Genomic DNA, 15,886 nt, shown 5'->3' with positions numbered 1-15,886 from the left:
TGAAGCTTAACACTTCCAATCTACACTCCTCGCGGACTACAAGAAGTTACAAAGTTATGAAAAAGGCTGAGCTCACAGAAGAATGAGTAAGGGTTGTTGAGAAGTGGGCAGCGGCCACCGAGAGGAGGGAAAATATGAGTGAGAGGCTACTTGAGAAAGCAGAACGGAGGTACGTTGCACGTTAGAGTTGTTGTGTCATAAAAGAGGAGAATAAAACACCTAAGGATAAGTTCGCAATGATGAAGACGAACGAAAAAATTTTTTATTGGTCAGGTTAAGCACCTCTAACTCAGGAACAGGTTGGTGATTGACCAATTAGTGTGTACGAAGCTTGTCGGTCCCAAGTGATCAAATGTGAAAGAATTTACCAATCTTCTTCCTATACTGGTTAAGAAGACAAGAGCACTGTGGCCGATAGAGAATCCTTTAATGCTTAACTCGGACATGACTCTTCTATACTCAAAATTTTTTTTCTTTTGTTTGTTTGTAAATCACATAAGACTTTATCGTCCACAGTGCCCTTGTCTTCTTAATCAGTATAGGAAGAAGTATATTTTTAATATGTGATTTCACTTATTTTCTTATGATTCAATAAAGGGAAGTAAAATCACATAAGACTTTATTCATGAAATGAAAGGAAGTTTTTGGTTGAATTTTACCTTTACCTTATGTTTTTTACCTTAACAACATTTTCAACTTGTGATGAATGTTTGTGGTGGTTAACAGCTCAAATTTTAGGAAAGATGTTTGGTCGCTTTTGATGTGATACAACTTGGCTAGTCATATCCCGCCTATGTCCCCATTTCTCGATTGGTTCATCATCTTGGACGAGCCATATCTTTCACCAGGCATATTAAGTGGATTTCGTCATCACCTTCACGGGGTAACATTTGAGACTTGTTGTTGAGATGATTTACTCGGCACCCACTGTGGATCTTGTCGCTAATGGGTAGGGAACCACCTCCAAAGTTTGACCTTGGCCTAATTAGGAGACATGTTTTTGTCGATGTTTAAGCATTGAGGGTATATTTTTGCGAATGATGCCGATTGAAATTTAATCATCATTGTTGGTCATTTTCAAATGGGCCTTACCAATCAAACGTCTTACATCATTGTCAGTTTTCTATTAATATTTACCGATTAAATGTTATGCATTGCAATTAGTTTTATTGCTCAGGTTTGAGTTCCTCAAGTGTTTGTTAGATATTGATGATACTTTGCGTGAACCCTTCAAGTTTCTTGAGTGTCGTTTGAATTTGAGATTACACATATAGTTAGTCGAACATTTCTTTGACATTTCTTTGTGCACTTAATAGAATACAAGAATTATAATGAAAATACCTTTAGTTTTTACTAAAGATGATACAAACATTTTTCTAAGGAAAGAAATTAATTCAAGTCATCTCCGCTCTATATCCTAAGGAATCCTTTCTCTATGTAGGTCTTCAGTTTGTATGCTCCAAGGGCGACTCGTTGGTTGAATTTTTGACTATTTGTTCTCATGCAGATGGGCTAACCTTCTTCAACACAAGATCTCCGGGGATAAAGGTCTTCTCTCGAACATGTCTGTTGTAATACTGAGTTTTTCTCCTCTTTACTTTTTTCTAGCTTAGAGTCGAATATGCTTTCTTTTCCTCTGCAAGGTCGAGCAACGAGTACTACATCATCATCATTCACTTCCTGCAACTCAGCAAGATTTTCTAGATCAAGCTGCTCCTGGTCCACACTTCCAACAACTCGGAGGCAGCATGTTCGTGCCTGCTCGAGGTTTCCCAAGATATTGAATTTTATCTCCACATGGTAGGTTGAACTAACAACCTTGATATTATTGAAAAGGAGCCAGCCGAAGATGGCATTATAGGTTGGCGGTGACTCAACCATTAAAAAATTCTCCATGTTGGTGAACAGTTTGTCATTCTCCCCCCAAGTGATCGGCAAGACAAGGATTTCTGAAGCTTCTTTTCTCTCGCCATAGAAGCCATAGATCAAGTCGACAATGACAGTCGATTGATTGCTTCCCAGACCCATCTTGTTGAACACTAGCTAGAATAAGATGTTGATGAAGCTCCCAGTGTCGAAAAGAATACTGTCACTCTAGTAATTGATTATTAAGAAAATAATTACTGTGATGTTATTGAAAGAATTCCACTTGGCAGGCAAATCACATTTTAGTGCAAAGGCATCCACACATAATTCAATCAACCGAAGCCTCTTCGGGCTAGCTCAACGAGATGATTCTCCACCTCCTCCAAAGATGATTGCGACTACGCCCACAATGTGAATTGTGTGCGCTCGGACTAGTTCATCTGAATCTCTTTCTATTGGAGCTTTAACCTGCCTTTGGATTGGTGCTCCTAGAGCTACAAACTCCATGAGCTTTTCAGCTCTATCAACCCCTCGACCAAGCTCTGAATGTTTCGACATTCCTCTATATCATGTCCATGGTCCTAGTGATGCGCGCAATACTTTTTTGGATCCCCGAGGAATGCTACGGTTTTGATTGGTGGCGCTTTCTTGAGGTACTCATTATTTTAAATGACTTTGACTATCTCGACCATCGAGACTCTCAATAAAGTCATTTTGGATAATTTGGGGCAGCGGGCGCTTGTTGTAGCAAGCTGGCTGCTGGTCAGAATATTGAGCTTAACCTCCTTTGTTGTAGGATCCGTCGGCCCTCCTGTGATCTCTAGGCAACTTAATGTCTTCATAGCGTGGGTGAGCGGAGAGTGGTGAGTCATAGCCCACTCTCCACATATTGTCCCTAAGGGATTATTTTCTAGAGGAGAATGGTGGAAGGTTTTGTTTTAGCTAACATAGGGATGGAGTTATGCTCCTCAACCGTTATGTGGTTGTTAACTAACTCCAACAATTCGACATATGGTCTTTGATCGCTGCAGACCTAGAGAGTACTTAAATGAGCCTTTCATCAATCCTTGGGCTAGGGCGGCATGTGCTAATGTGTGTTTACTTATAATATTTTTTCTAGAACCGAGTGATGAAAGAGCAAAGGCTCTTGTTCTACCCCTGCCTGATCAGCAAAAAGGCTTGTAAGTTCTTTTGGGGCTTCTGGGTGCTCTCAAACTGCGCCACAAACAACCTGTTGAAGTAAAAAATTGAGGTGATCATCCCTAGTGGCAATCCTTTGAACCACTTGAGAGCCGACTCCCTCAACATGGTGAAAAAAGGAGACACTTTAGTGTGTTGATGATCCTCAACAAGCATACAATCGAGTCACAGGAAGTGATGTGGTCGGTAGGATTAGTCAAACCCTTGTAAGATTCCAATACAAAGATTTTGAACTTTTATGGGAGCTTGGCCTTAGAGATCTGCTGAGAGAACACATTCTTTGGCTCACGAGGTGCCTCAGTGCATCTGAACCACAATCAATTTATCGACACCGACTCAGCATCAGCACAATCGAAGTAGTAGGATGGATTTTTTTTTTTTTGCTTTCCAGGAGAAAGGGTGCCCTTTGACCTTTAGGTGCTAGCTCTTCTTTTCGGGGATTCTACTTTCTTCTAAAAGCCAATGCCTCTCAGAGAGCATCCATCATCTGATCATTTAGCTCTTGTATTTGCTGTTACACAAACTCCCTGATGCGCTTCATGTTAATTGTGGTTTTCTTCTTGTTGTATTGCTTCTCTTCTTTTTGTGGCATGATCCACCCTCATTGTATGTTTTAGGATATTGAATTCTAATATGTCAGTGAATCACACCAAATGAATAGAGCATAAGACATGAGAGAGAGAGAGAGATGCATAACAATGAATAGTAAATAATATTATTAATTAGCCCTTGCTAAAAAACTGACCCCTCTATTTATAGTGGGGAGAGGTGCAGTATGTGAAGTTACATATTTGCACTTGCTTTGATGGGCACATTATAAGATATTTTAGGTATTTTATATGAATGAGTTTATGTTTCGGTTACCATCTACTCAATCGACTCAACTCAGTGGACCTTGGTTCGGTAAGGCCTGCTCTTTTGATTGTGCTGCTTGGGTTTGTCGGTCAGTTTTTGATGGTCTTCAGGTCGGCAAGATTGGCTCAATTGACTTGACTTTGTCAATCGATTGTTCAAGCCTGAATGTCGACTATTTATTATTGGATGAGGTGCTCCTATTAGTAGAATGAAACTAGGCTATCATATAGAGGGTGAATTATCGTAATCTGATAGATAACTTATTCATTGACAAAAAGAGTTCCTTCGATATATTCATGACCTAATGTTATTGCCGATTCTTGGCCCCTCATAAGGTACCTCAAGGGCATCTATGAGATTGTTGGGGACCTTGATATATTTCTCTGAGTCATATTGCGATAACAGACAGTTTGATGCATTTGCTCAATATGATTAGCCTTAATCTTTAGTTTGGTGTGTCTTCACCCTGTCGGCCTTCAACCTCTATTTGAGAGGTTCTATCTGGTCAAATGAGTCATCTTTTGTCAGTGGTCGAATGTGTCTTCACCCAGTTCGATCTCATCGAGATTCATGTTGACTGATACATTCTCAATGTGCAATACCACTCAATTTTTATTTATTTGCATATTTTGCCCCCAAACATCAATTTTTACATATTATATGCTTCTATTTATGCATGAAAAAGATATATTTCACTTTTTAAAGTAAAAGTGGTGATATTTTCATGTGATAAAAAAATTTGGGTGGTATAATCATAACAAGTTCAGGTGTTAAATATACAAATACATAAGAACTGGGTGCTTCAAGGTCAGATAAAATCGAATGCAGGTCACCACCATGTTTAACACCATAGTATTGTTTTCTGCAGTTAGAAAACTGTAATTCTTTTAGTTGCATCAATGATTAGCAAAATACAGCATGTGATGATTAAGTTGAGCCTTATAAAGCGATGCTGTGATGACAATGAAGGATTTTGTAATGACAATGAAGAAAAAAAAAACAAAAAAACAAAATCTGTAATCAGGTCTTGAGTACAAAACCTAAGATATAACAGTATGTCTGTGACTGAAAGAAAAAAAGAAAAAAGAAACCCATAAATCCAAGTTGAACTGACATAAATTGCACATAATTGCAAGTGAAAATTAACTAGATGCCAGTTATAGTAAAACACGTACAAAGATAAACACTAACTTCCCAAAGAGATTTTACTATAGGAATAAATCATTTTATTGCTTTCAAACTGGAGCATAACAGAAACAATAAGATTGATCAGATTGAAATTGTAAGTTTGAAAAATTCAAGTACGAAAAACAGATTTTATGTTCTCAAATAAAGGCCATGCCATGTTTATGCCTTGCCTCCTTGGAAATGAAGTATTGGCCTAGTGACCTTTATGAATGAGCAATCTGCTTCTTTGCTCATGTGTCATGAAAGCCTCTTGTTGGATATCATCTCTGAAAGAATAATCATGGGATTAGAAAAATTAAAAAGAAGTAAAAACAGGATTTTACAAGTAAATTTAAAATACACAGATGAGAAACTTCCACCTCTCATTACAGCTCCCTTCTTGAACTATTGATTTAAGTGGATCTTCAAAAGAATAAAAAAAAACTAGCAAAGCAAGACAAGTTTAAAATTTTAATGTCTAATAACAAATTTAATTTATATTAAAAAAAAAATCTAATAAATCATTTCTCATACTATAATTTCTTCCCACCACCATAGCAGCTGTCTTTCAAAATACTCTACTTCATCAAACCCAGGATGGAAAGCACATATAACACATTCATCTAATTCCAAATAGATTACACAAAAACAAAGGAAATCAATTGGTAAGAGGAAAACAAGATTGCTATGAGGACATCAAGGAAAGGGAGAAACATTAACATGAGCTGTAAAAGTTTTGGATTGGCATATAGGGTTTTAGGAGAGAGAGAGTTGAGTTAATGCCAAAAAGAAAATTATTGAATAAATCACATTAAATATGAAAATAAAGGTCTTAAAATCACATTAAACATGTGAAACATGTAATAAATTGATTTCATTTTGAAATAAATTTATATATGTGAAAATGACAAAATTTCAAATATACTGGTTTATAAATTTATGTATGTGAAAATGGGAGCTTAAATAGACTTACAAGGATCTTAAGGAATAAAACTAAGTAACAAATAAAACAGGAAAAAGAAAAAAAAGCTTCTTTTCAAGGATGCTACAAATCTGTAAAAAAAATAAATAACTAAAAAAGGAAACCTAATTAAAAGATTCTATAAATTCATAAGATACAAATTATAAATCCTTCGTTCAAAATCCTTATAAATTGGAAACCAAATTTTCCTTGGGAACCTTTTAGGTCTTCTTCTACGATTAGTTTTTTCAACAAGTATAAATCCTCTTTGCATCAGGTGAGTATTAATGGTCGCACCTAATATCTCAAGCATTGAGCAACCGTATACATTGAGTGATCCTTAGCTTTTGAAAATGTTGGATGAATTCAATAACTCATAGTTTGTCTACAACAAGCAAAAAAGTTAATTCCATGCATTTCAAGAAAAATATTTCTCTATTATTTGATGAAAAAACTGTCCTAGGCAAACACGTTGGGTCATTTGGGGCTGCTGTAATATTTCATAAACTCGATTGTAAAGTTATGGTGAGGAAATCAACTTTTAAAAAGGTTGTAGTAAGAATTATGAATGTTTTTTTTGAAGCCAGAGAATAGTTTTCTTACAATCACCACACCTTAACTGATATAATTGCGAAAAGTTGCTTCTCACTGCAGAATTTCTAAAACATAGCGAAAAAAGGCTCCTTAAACAAAGCTGTGTTGATAGTCTTAAACACCACCCAGGCAGAAAGCTATCCCAAACAATCTCATAATTCAAGGGGGGTTATTTTAGAAATGATGCATTCTGGGCGACCTCCAGAAATCAAAATTAGGGAGGAGTTACCGGTAAGAAGTTTTCATTAAAAAGTTTCCTGTCATATAATCAACACCATTAGCCATTCACAATTCCATAGTAATCAAATTGAACTTGGTTTCTCCAAGAATTCAGGAGAAAGAATCATTTAAATTTATGAATAAGAACAAATTCCACATACCTGCTCATATATAGAAGTTGAAGTCTGAACGATATATTCATCAAATAGACATGCTTTATCTCTCAACTTTGCTATAATCCTCTCAGCAACCCTATTTATTATCTTGGGTAAATACTCCTCCATCCTATCAAACCATTCAGTCGTAGTGATGTTATCCATATAATCCTCCACATCTTCATCCCGTGCTTCTCCACCCACGGATGGCTTCTCTGCCTCAGCACCAGCACTGCTCTGTTTGCGTGGCTTCTTTTTCTCAGCCCCTTCTACAGACTCTGAATCGGAAATTACAATAGCCCTATCCTCCAACACCTTCATCTCAGAAACCCCGGTAGACCTAGCCCTAGCTGATGCTTTCGTCCCCCTCCCCATACTCGGTTCCATCAGCACCGGCTGGAGGTTCTCGTTATTCCTCTTTCTTCCACCCGCCCTCCCTCCCCCTCCAATTTTATGCGGCTCATTCACCTTCTCCTCCAACGGCGATAAACGGTGGTGGCTCGGCTAGATGAGCGGAAACATGGACTACAATGCTCGTTTTCTCGCCTATCCGGATGATATCTCCGCCGACGAGGATACGAGAGTGCCGTTGACGTAGGAGCCATTGGAGGAGCCGAGGTCTGCGACGGCCCAGCTATTGACTTCCGAGAGGAATTGGACGGCAAGATGCTACTGGGAGATGGCTGGATCCCTAATGGTAAGGGCGTTAACTCGAAAGACTCGGCCAATGTGAATTTGGTCTCCGGGCATGCATTCTAGGGTTAACCCCTTCCTTGGTCCGCTTTCGATGGAGAGTGATAGTGTCGGTCCCTCCATGGAGGGTGATCGTCGCGGAGTAGATGGAATCACGGAAGGCAGGAAGAGGAAAAACGGAGAAGAGTGTTTACTGTAAGAATTATATTCACGCAAAACTAGGTAGCATAAAGTTTGGAAGATATACATACTCACTTGTCACACAACTTCTTTCTATTTGCATATCCAACACCTAAACCTTGATAAATTACATAAATGCCATTTAAACTATTCTCAAAAGGTGCATCACTTAGGGGTAGTTTGGCGAAGCTTATTTAGAGCTTGCGTGTTTTGAAAATACAGCTTGTGTGTTTGGTTTCTACGTTCAGGCTATGTATTGCGATAAACATATTTTAATTTGTATTAAACGCCGGCTGCGGGCAGCCTGTATTTGAAGTTAAAACTTACCTTTGTGTCATCGTTGTTGCGCTGTCTTCACCTAAAAACCTCCACACTATTCATGTCCGCCTCTCCGCACCTTCAGCTCTGCAGGCCACGACAAGGAGAAAAAAAGATCCAAGGGTCTGTTTGTTGTCTCAAAATCAATATCCATGGAGTCTTCTCATATCGACTCGTCCTCTGCCGCATCCTTTGCATAGTCGTCTCCTACTTTTTCTCCTCCTCACTCTGATAGCGATCATCAGTCGATAACACTTACATTAACACAATTGGAGCAGCCCAAGCTGGAAGAAAAGGTTGTCGAGATCTACAATGTACTTTTTGGTGCAACCACTCATGCACAAACCCTCATGTGCCCCCATTCTTGATTATCCTCGCATTTAAATACTATTTTTTATTATCTTCTTTTTCATCTCGGCTCATTTATTATCTTCTTGATTATCTTACATTTCCCCTTCCAGTGATTTTTTTAGACTCGTGTTCGGTTCATTCAAAGTTAATTATATTTGAATTGGTTCATGTTCAAAATTGCTCGTAAACAATGTGTGCTTGTCTGATTCTAAAATTAATATTAATATTAATATTATTATTTTAATTTTAATATTTTTTTCTATTTTTAATGATTTTTGATACTCATTGTTAAGTGATGTCTGTATCTTATCTTTTTTTACTGTTATGAATAGTTTTTTGTTTCTTAAGTATCAAATATATTGCTATGACAATTTTGTTGCAAACAATATTACTACACAGAGGCAGAATGATCATTTATCCAGAAACAACTCTAAATCAGATGTTATCAAACGTACAAACCAAATAGACAGTCAGCTTATCCGGATTAGCTATTGATCAGCAGTTCATCTGAATCAGCAGTTTAACAGCAATGCAACTGTACCGAACAGACCCTTAGTTGGTAATAATGTTATTGTTGTTATAATCTCAAAGATTTAATTGTTAGAAATGTAAAAATTGAAGTTTAGATGATTAATATATAAATTCATAAAAATTGTGTGCTATGTCGGTAAATACCCCATATTTTATTAAGATTTCATACATACCAATTAATCCTTGTATTTACATATATAACCCTTAACTTTTATTTATATTCATAACTCTTTGACGTCAATAATCTATGCATCAAATGAGTTTCTTGCTCCTAAAACATAAATAATAGTTGCATTTTTTGGCTGATATTAGAGATTTGAGTGCTAATAATAAAAAAAAAAACTCCATGATAATTAATGTTAATTGTTGTGTTCCAGAAAACAAAAATTATAGTAGTAGAGTAATAATTTAACATTTCAATATTGTATGAAATCTGGTACCCGACCTGTAGCGGTTCCTAAAACTTTGGTACACCCTAATTCTAAGTGCAGAGGTCTCATGCAATTATACAAGTCGTACAAGTAATATCAAATTTTTGGAGTCCAGAATATCGATTCCACAGGGAGTGACGTGATTAAACTTAAGATAAATTCTAGCCTACTAAAATCGGTCTTAGCTTGGAAGGTTTAACTTGTTCTAACTAGTCCTATTGAATTCCAACAAACTATTATTGAAAGTTTACTGCCTACTAAATACATCTTAATCGGTGAAAAGTCAAGATATAAAGTTACCCTCCCTTGCAATGATAAAAGTAATGTGTAAGAAACTAAATACTTTAAATTGTAACTGTGACTAGTGATAAATAGGAGCAACTCTCTTCTTTACCTTCTCCTGAGTGCATAAAGAAGTTTGGTTAAACTGGTCTTAATTCCTTAAACCCCAATTTGAACTCATCAAAGATTATTTTCTTGTCCCTTTGCATCTCCAAATAGTTTACTTTTACTTCATACCCTATAGTTCGATGTTAATATTCTAATCGTTCTTCTATTGCTCTCCCGAGTCGTCATAGATCACATGTGTTAACTAATCACCTAGATAGAACGAAAAGTAAATGAAACTTTGAACAATACTCCTCACATTAAAAGTAAAAACCAGTTTATATTGCGTTCTAACATTCCTACACTTCCTACTTATTCATCACAAGGGGAATGGTTAAAAGAACTACTTACAAAGCCAGGAAACTTTACCACAAAATAACTTTGAAACAAAGAAAATCTACTAGATTTATGTTTACAGAAAAATACAATACAAAAGAATACACAATATTTAGTTTATTCTATTTACAATGTGTTGGAAATTCCTCTCCAAAGGTTCTCTCAATCCTTGCTGCATTGTTGAATATCATTCTTACAATATCACTCAAATTCCTCACCGAACTCTCAATAAAATGCAAACTATCTTCTCCTACTACAAGACTCTGACTCTAGAACTTACATGGACTTCCTAATTGTTCAAAAGTACTCAACATCCTCCAAGGAACCCCCTATAAAATCTCCATTACTCCCAATGTTATAAAGGAAAAACTATAGAAAACTGCCCAACAGTTGTTGGCACGTAGGCGCCAGCCTCTTTATGTGGTCGGGTAAGCACTAGCGCCTAGGCACCCAAGTAGATGGCGCCAAGGCGTTTGGTAGGAGCGCCTTGGCGCCTAATAACTGGTGCTTAGACCCCATTCCCTTGAGTTCTAATTTACTCTATGTCACCTCCGCTTCGCTCCATTTCTTCTCCACTTCGCTCCACTTTTACTACCTCTTATGCCTGCGAGAAAAAATAAAAATACTTTTGTTTAATTTCATCCATAAAAATGTGCAAAATATAAAGGAAATTAAGCATGCTTTTGTACACATCAAAATCCCCCAAACTTAAATGTTACTTGACCTTAAGTAACATTAGAATTTTAAAATTAAATCTGTCAATTTTAGGAAGTGGGTCTAATTAAAATTATCAACAATTTTACCTCAAGAAAACTCATAATATAAATTTAAATTAACTCTAGCAAACAAGTCTAGCCATAGGGTAAAAATAAACTTTTCATTTAACTAGAAAAACTTAATTTTGTATTCATTTCACAAAGCAGTTAATAAATGTTAAATAAAATATCTTAAATGGTAAAAAAAAATTTAAGTACTCCATTTTAAAAAAAATTACAAATACACTTCTATTACACATAAGCTTAGGAACGTAATAATGCTTAAACTTTAAAAAGAATCTATTGAAATTAATTTTTGATTAGGCTTCTTCTTAAGTTTCTCCCAACTCAATATTTTTCTTCTAATCACCATTTTTGTTACTTTAGGATGTATATTTCAATCCTTAGCATTATTTTTAGTGGGATTGCTATATCTAGATATAGTGGGATTGCTATATCTAGATAGGCCTTTAATTGTTTTGAATTCCATTATCAACTTCTTAAAGTGATGCCTATCACACTCCATTACTTTAATATGTAATAGTTAAAACTACTACTTGAATAGAGGCTTAGTTCTTATGAAGTATATATCTAAGTATACCTTGTTAAACAATTATGTAACTCTTTGCAAAAATAAATAGTGAAACCATTTTCTACATATTAAACTCCAAGTTAACCTTACACTATCCTAGCCTCATTTATATAGAATTTAAAATAAAGATATTATGTTCTTCTTCTCTCAAAATTGCAATAATTTTAAAGTAACACCACATACCTCAATTCTTTTTAAAACATAACAGTTTGAAATGTGCATAACTGAGGACAAATAAATGTAAGCTTTTAAAAAATTTTCTCCCCTCCTAAACTTAATTTTAGCATATATAGCAATGTAAACATGCATATAAGAAAGGAGAAAATAACAATGAAATATGTTCTATCAAATGTGTCTATCATAAAAATCTATAGGTATAATTAGAAAATGCAAGTATGCAGTAGCAAGTAAATCACAACTCAACAGGTTTAACATGAAAATTACACCATGTTGGCATCAATTTTTGATATCGCAAGTGTGGGATGTCGCTCGAGCTCTACGAAACCTTGCTTGATGCATGTGTTGATTGTCGTAGTGTAATACATCTATTTGAGACTTTTCGGCGTGTGTTGAGGGGCACATAGCCAGAGTCATCCTGTTAAACTTTGGCTCTCTCTTAGGCAAATGACGAGCAACATGTTACTAGTCAAATGACTTTGATTGAGCCAGCATGTTGCATTCATCACATTGGGCAGAAAAGTGGCTTGAATTGGTTCGTCCAATAATATAGATTTTTCTTTTAAGACCCCAGTATCGATCTCATAAAGAAGCGTGGTAAGAAATCCCTTAGGCTAATTTTAGCCTACTATTATTAGTCCTTAGTTTGGAATGTCTATTAAAGTGATTTTTCTAACAACTACTTTTAAATGAAAATCTTAAATATAATGATAACTTTTCTGAATATAAAGATAACTTTTCTAGAAAAATTGGTTTGGAGAATTTTGAGATGTTAAAAACTACCTTTCTCGTGCAATGACCTATATAATGTGTAGGAATGAAATGCTTAGAATATAATGTTGTCAGTGACAAATAGAAATATACTCATTATTTACCCCCTCATGGTGCTAGCAAAGAACATTAACTAATCTAGAGACTATCAACAACTTGTGTGGTAGTGTTAAATAGATTCTGGGCTCTCACTTCCAGATTAACCACTATGCCCTCTCTATAGAACCTACTAGGGACTCTTACGATCAAATCTCTAGACCAAATTGGTAAAAGAATCTAGTCTGTCACCCTATAAACATCAATTCTACGCTCATCAAAACTTATCTCCCTATCTATTTGGATTCCTCTTAGAAGATCGAAACGCATCTACCTAAGATGGAATGTGGTACTTACTAGTTGGTGAAATCATAGCCCTCCCAGGTCATTATATTTCACAACAGATTTTAACATTACAAGTGATCAATTTGCAACGTTAATTAAGAGTAAGTGAAAATACCATCACATTAATAAAATAAGAGAATATCTAAGCACAATTAAATTCCTAAACATGCATCTATCTCATTGCAAAAGTAAAGTAAAATGAAGATAACAACATAAGTAGTAAAATTATTGATAGAATTAATTAATAAATTTTGTGTCAACATGGAACATACGTCTACCTACCATCTTTTGAGTGTAAGGTTATGCTTAGTATTCTATTTGTTTTATGCAACTATCTGTCACTTAGAAACATCTAATAGACACATATCATTTAATTATATTTCCTTAAAAGTTGCATTGCCGTCTAATCTATTTTACTAGCCAATCGGTCAGTGTGAGTGCACTCAAGTAGCAAGATCACCACTCTCACGAGTCTTATTTTCACTTGCAATAGATTTTAACATAACTCATTGCCACTTAAGTTACGTCATTTAAGCAAAAGAGATATTACTCATCACATGAAAATAAAAATAATTCTATCTTAAAACAAATTTTTCTACGCATGTCTCTACTTCATATTAAAAGAAAAGAGTAAAGAAAACAACTTACGATGCATGGATAAAATATAATAGAAAACTTCATTTAAATCAAAGAAAATATATTAGAAAATGTTTACAACAATTACAAGAAAATAAAGAACACAATACTTAGTTTTTTTCCTTTGAAAAAAAGAAGAAAAATCTCTCCACCAAAGTCTTCTGCCGATCCATGTGCCTCTCGTACATTTCTTACACATATCTGTCAAAATCCCTCACAAATCTCTCCAGACAAAGTGAAAATCCACATCTCCATACTCACACCAAACTCTCTCTAAAATCCTTCTCCTCCTAAAACTTCTCATGAGAAGCGTCAAGCCCCTCTTTTTTAAGAGACGCAAAAATCCATTCTTTCTCTAAGTGACATATCCCTTCATCCAAAAGACACACCCTTTCACTCTAAGAGACACATCTCTTGATTCAAATGTGTCTAGATTCATTTAATATCAGCTTGGGGCGTGCATAACCACCCAAAAGTTTCTAGAACATCCCAAAATGGCTCAAAATCTCCCAAAAATCATCAAAAAACCGTCTTGGGTGCTATAGCTCCAGAAACAACGCTATAGCACCTATTTCTAACCGTCACTGGAGTTATGGCACCATTATGGGGCGCTATAGCGCCAGTTTGTAGGCAACACGTGTTTTGCTCCGTTTTGATTCTGATTCGCTTCGATTAAGCTTTGGTTCGCCCCTAGTGTTATACCTACAAGAAAAACATGAAAATAACATTTCTTTAAAGTATAATTTTATTAAAAAATATGTGATAATTATAGAGGAAATTAACCATAGAAATTCATATCAAAATGCACCAAGTTGGGCCAAAGTGTAAAATTTTGGAACTAAAATTCATTAAGTGCAGGATAATTTCATCATCATTATTTAGAACTACTTCATCTAATTAAGAAATTTTTTTGAAATATATGGACCCTAAGAATTTAAGTTAATTTGTAAAAAAATAGGAGTGTCAATATTATGATGATTATCATATTAAGTAAATGATTATCAAAGAAAATACTAATCAAAATAAAATCTCTTGTAATAGTTAGGGAGTTGATTAAATAAATACAAAACTAAGCCGAGTAAATTCCAAAAAACACTAAATATTTAAGTAAGCTCTAAAATACGCTTTAAATCTATAAAGATAAAAATTAGTAAATTTAATTTTATGTGTTATTTTTAATACTTGTTAAAGCTACTCAATCAGTTTCAATTAACTCAAATAATCAATTAAATTAATTATAATTACAACAAGCTTAACAAACTAATTAATTAAAAAACAAATTAATCTAAGATTAGTCAATCTCATTACATTTTTTGAGATGAATATCTTGAGCTCGCTTTAAATTTGCCAAATCTCTAAGCTATCCCAGCGAAAGCACACTTCACATGCATAGTTGCTAGGATATACACATAAAGTAAAGTGTCAAAATAGTCCACCACTATTTACATGGAGTCATTTTGTCACAGACTTTATAAAGTGTCAAAATAGTCCCCAGCTATTAAAATTGAGCTATTATAGTCCTTAATGTGGATTATTTCAGCTTCAAGTTAAATGTTCTGTGACTAATTTTACACTTCCCTTGATAAACATATAAGGAGAGAATGAAAGTAGGGAGAAAAATATAGATATGGTATTTTGTGCCTCTCATTGGTGTAAATAAAATAAACAAAAAAATTATGTCTCTCTAAAATCCTTTCTCCTCTTTTTCTTCTTTATTTCTCTTTTTATCTATTTGATCTCACAATATCTATTAGTGAGACTTTGGTGCCACACATTTGGGTCCAAAATGTGTCCTCATAACTTCAAAGAATCAAATGGTGAGTAAATGATTCTTGAATTAGTGATTAAAATTTTATTTAAAATTTTAAATTCTTTAATAAAACTTGATCTTAATCATTCCTATAATGTTGACATTAATATCTTTGATTTGAGTTGATCTTAATAATTCCCAATGTTGATTCATCAAACAATTAATAATTGTATAACTAATAATAACTTACATTTAAAACTTTTAATGCACATAAAGTTTATAAACTATTTTTTCTCAAATTTATACATTTTTAGTTTTATCCATTATTGTATTTAAATTTTGAATTAGTGAATGATTTTTAATGATATTTCATTTCCAATTTTTTAATCTTAATTTTTAAACTAAAATTTTGAAATTTCAATTAATCCCAATTCAATTATTAATTAGACTTTAAATAAATACAACTACTATTATTCAGACAATTTATTAATTTATTTTGTTAATTCATGAATAATAATGAGCAGCAGGATGATTATGATTTAGTTTATACATTCATTGATTTCTAATTATTTATTTATTG

The 15,886-nt window shown here is 34.5% G+C and overlaps 1 protein-coding gene across 1 annotated transcript; it reads right to left on the bottom strand.

The window, feature by feature from the left end:
- Positions 1-5,159: 5,159 nt before the first annotated feature.
- On the bottom strand, positions 5,160-7,926 carry LOC110032224. Its single transcript, XM_020735785.1, has 2 exons — positions 7,024-7,926; positions 5,160-5,375 (listed from the first exon to the last, which is right to left on the bottom strand). Exons 1-2 carry the CDS (start codon positions 7,402-7,404, stop codon positions 5,370-5,372), a joined length of 387 nt encoding a protein of 128 aa, XP_020591444.1. The 5' UTR covers positions 7,405-7,926; the 3' UTR covers positions 5,160-5,369.
- Positions 7,927-15,886: the final 7,960 nt, after the last annotated feature.

This window comes from Phalaenopsis equestris, unplaced genomic scaffold, assembly GCF_001263595.1.
Source record: "Phalaenopsis equestris unplaced genomic scaffold, ASM126359v1 Scaffold000889, whole genome shotgun sequence".
Lineage (NCBI taxonomy): Eukaryota > Viridiplantae > Streptophyta > Magnoliopsida > Asparagales > Orchidaceae > Phalaenopsis > Phalaenopsis equestris.
The sequence above is the reverse complement of the archived record's forward strand: the minus strand, read 5'-3'. Positions and strand labels throughout refer to the sequence as shown.

Excerpts from the sequence above, each read along its gene's own strand:
- LOC110032224 (XM_020735785.1), bottom strand. The coding sequence starts at position 7,404 with ATGGAACCGAGTATGGGGAGGGGGACGAAAGCATCAGCTAGGGCTAGG.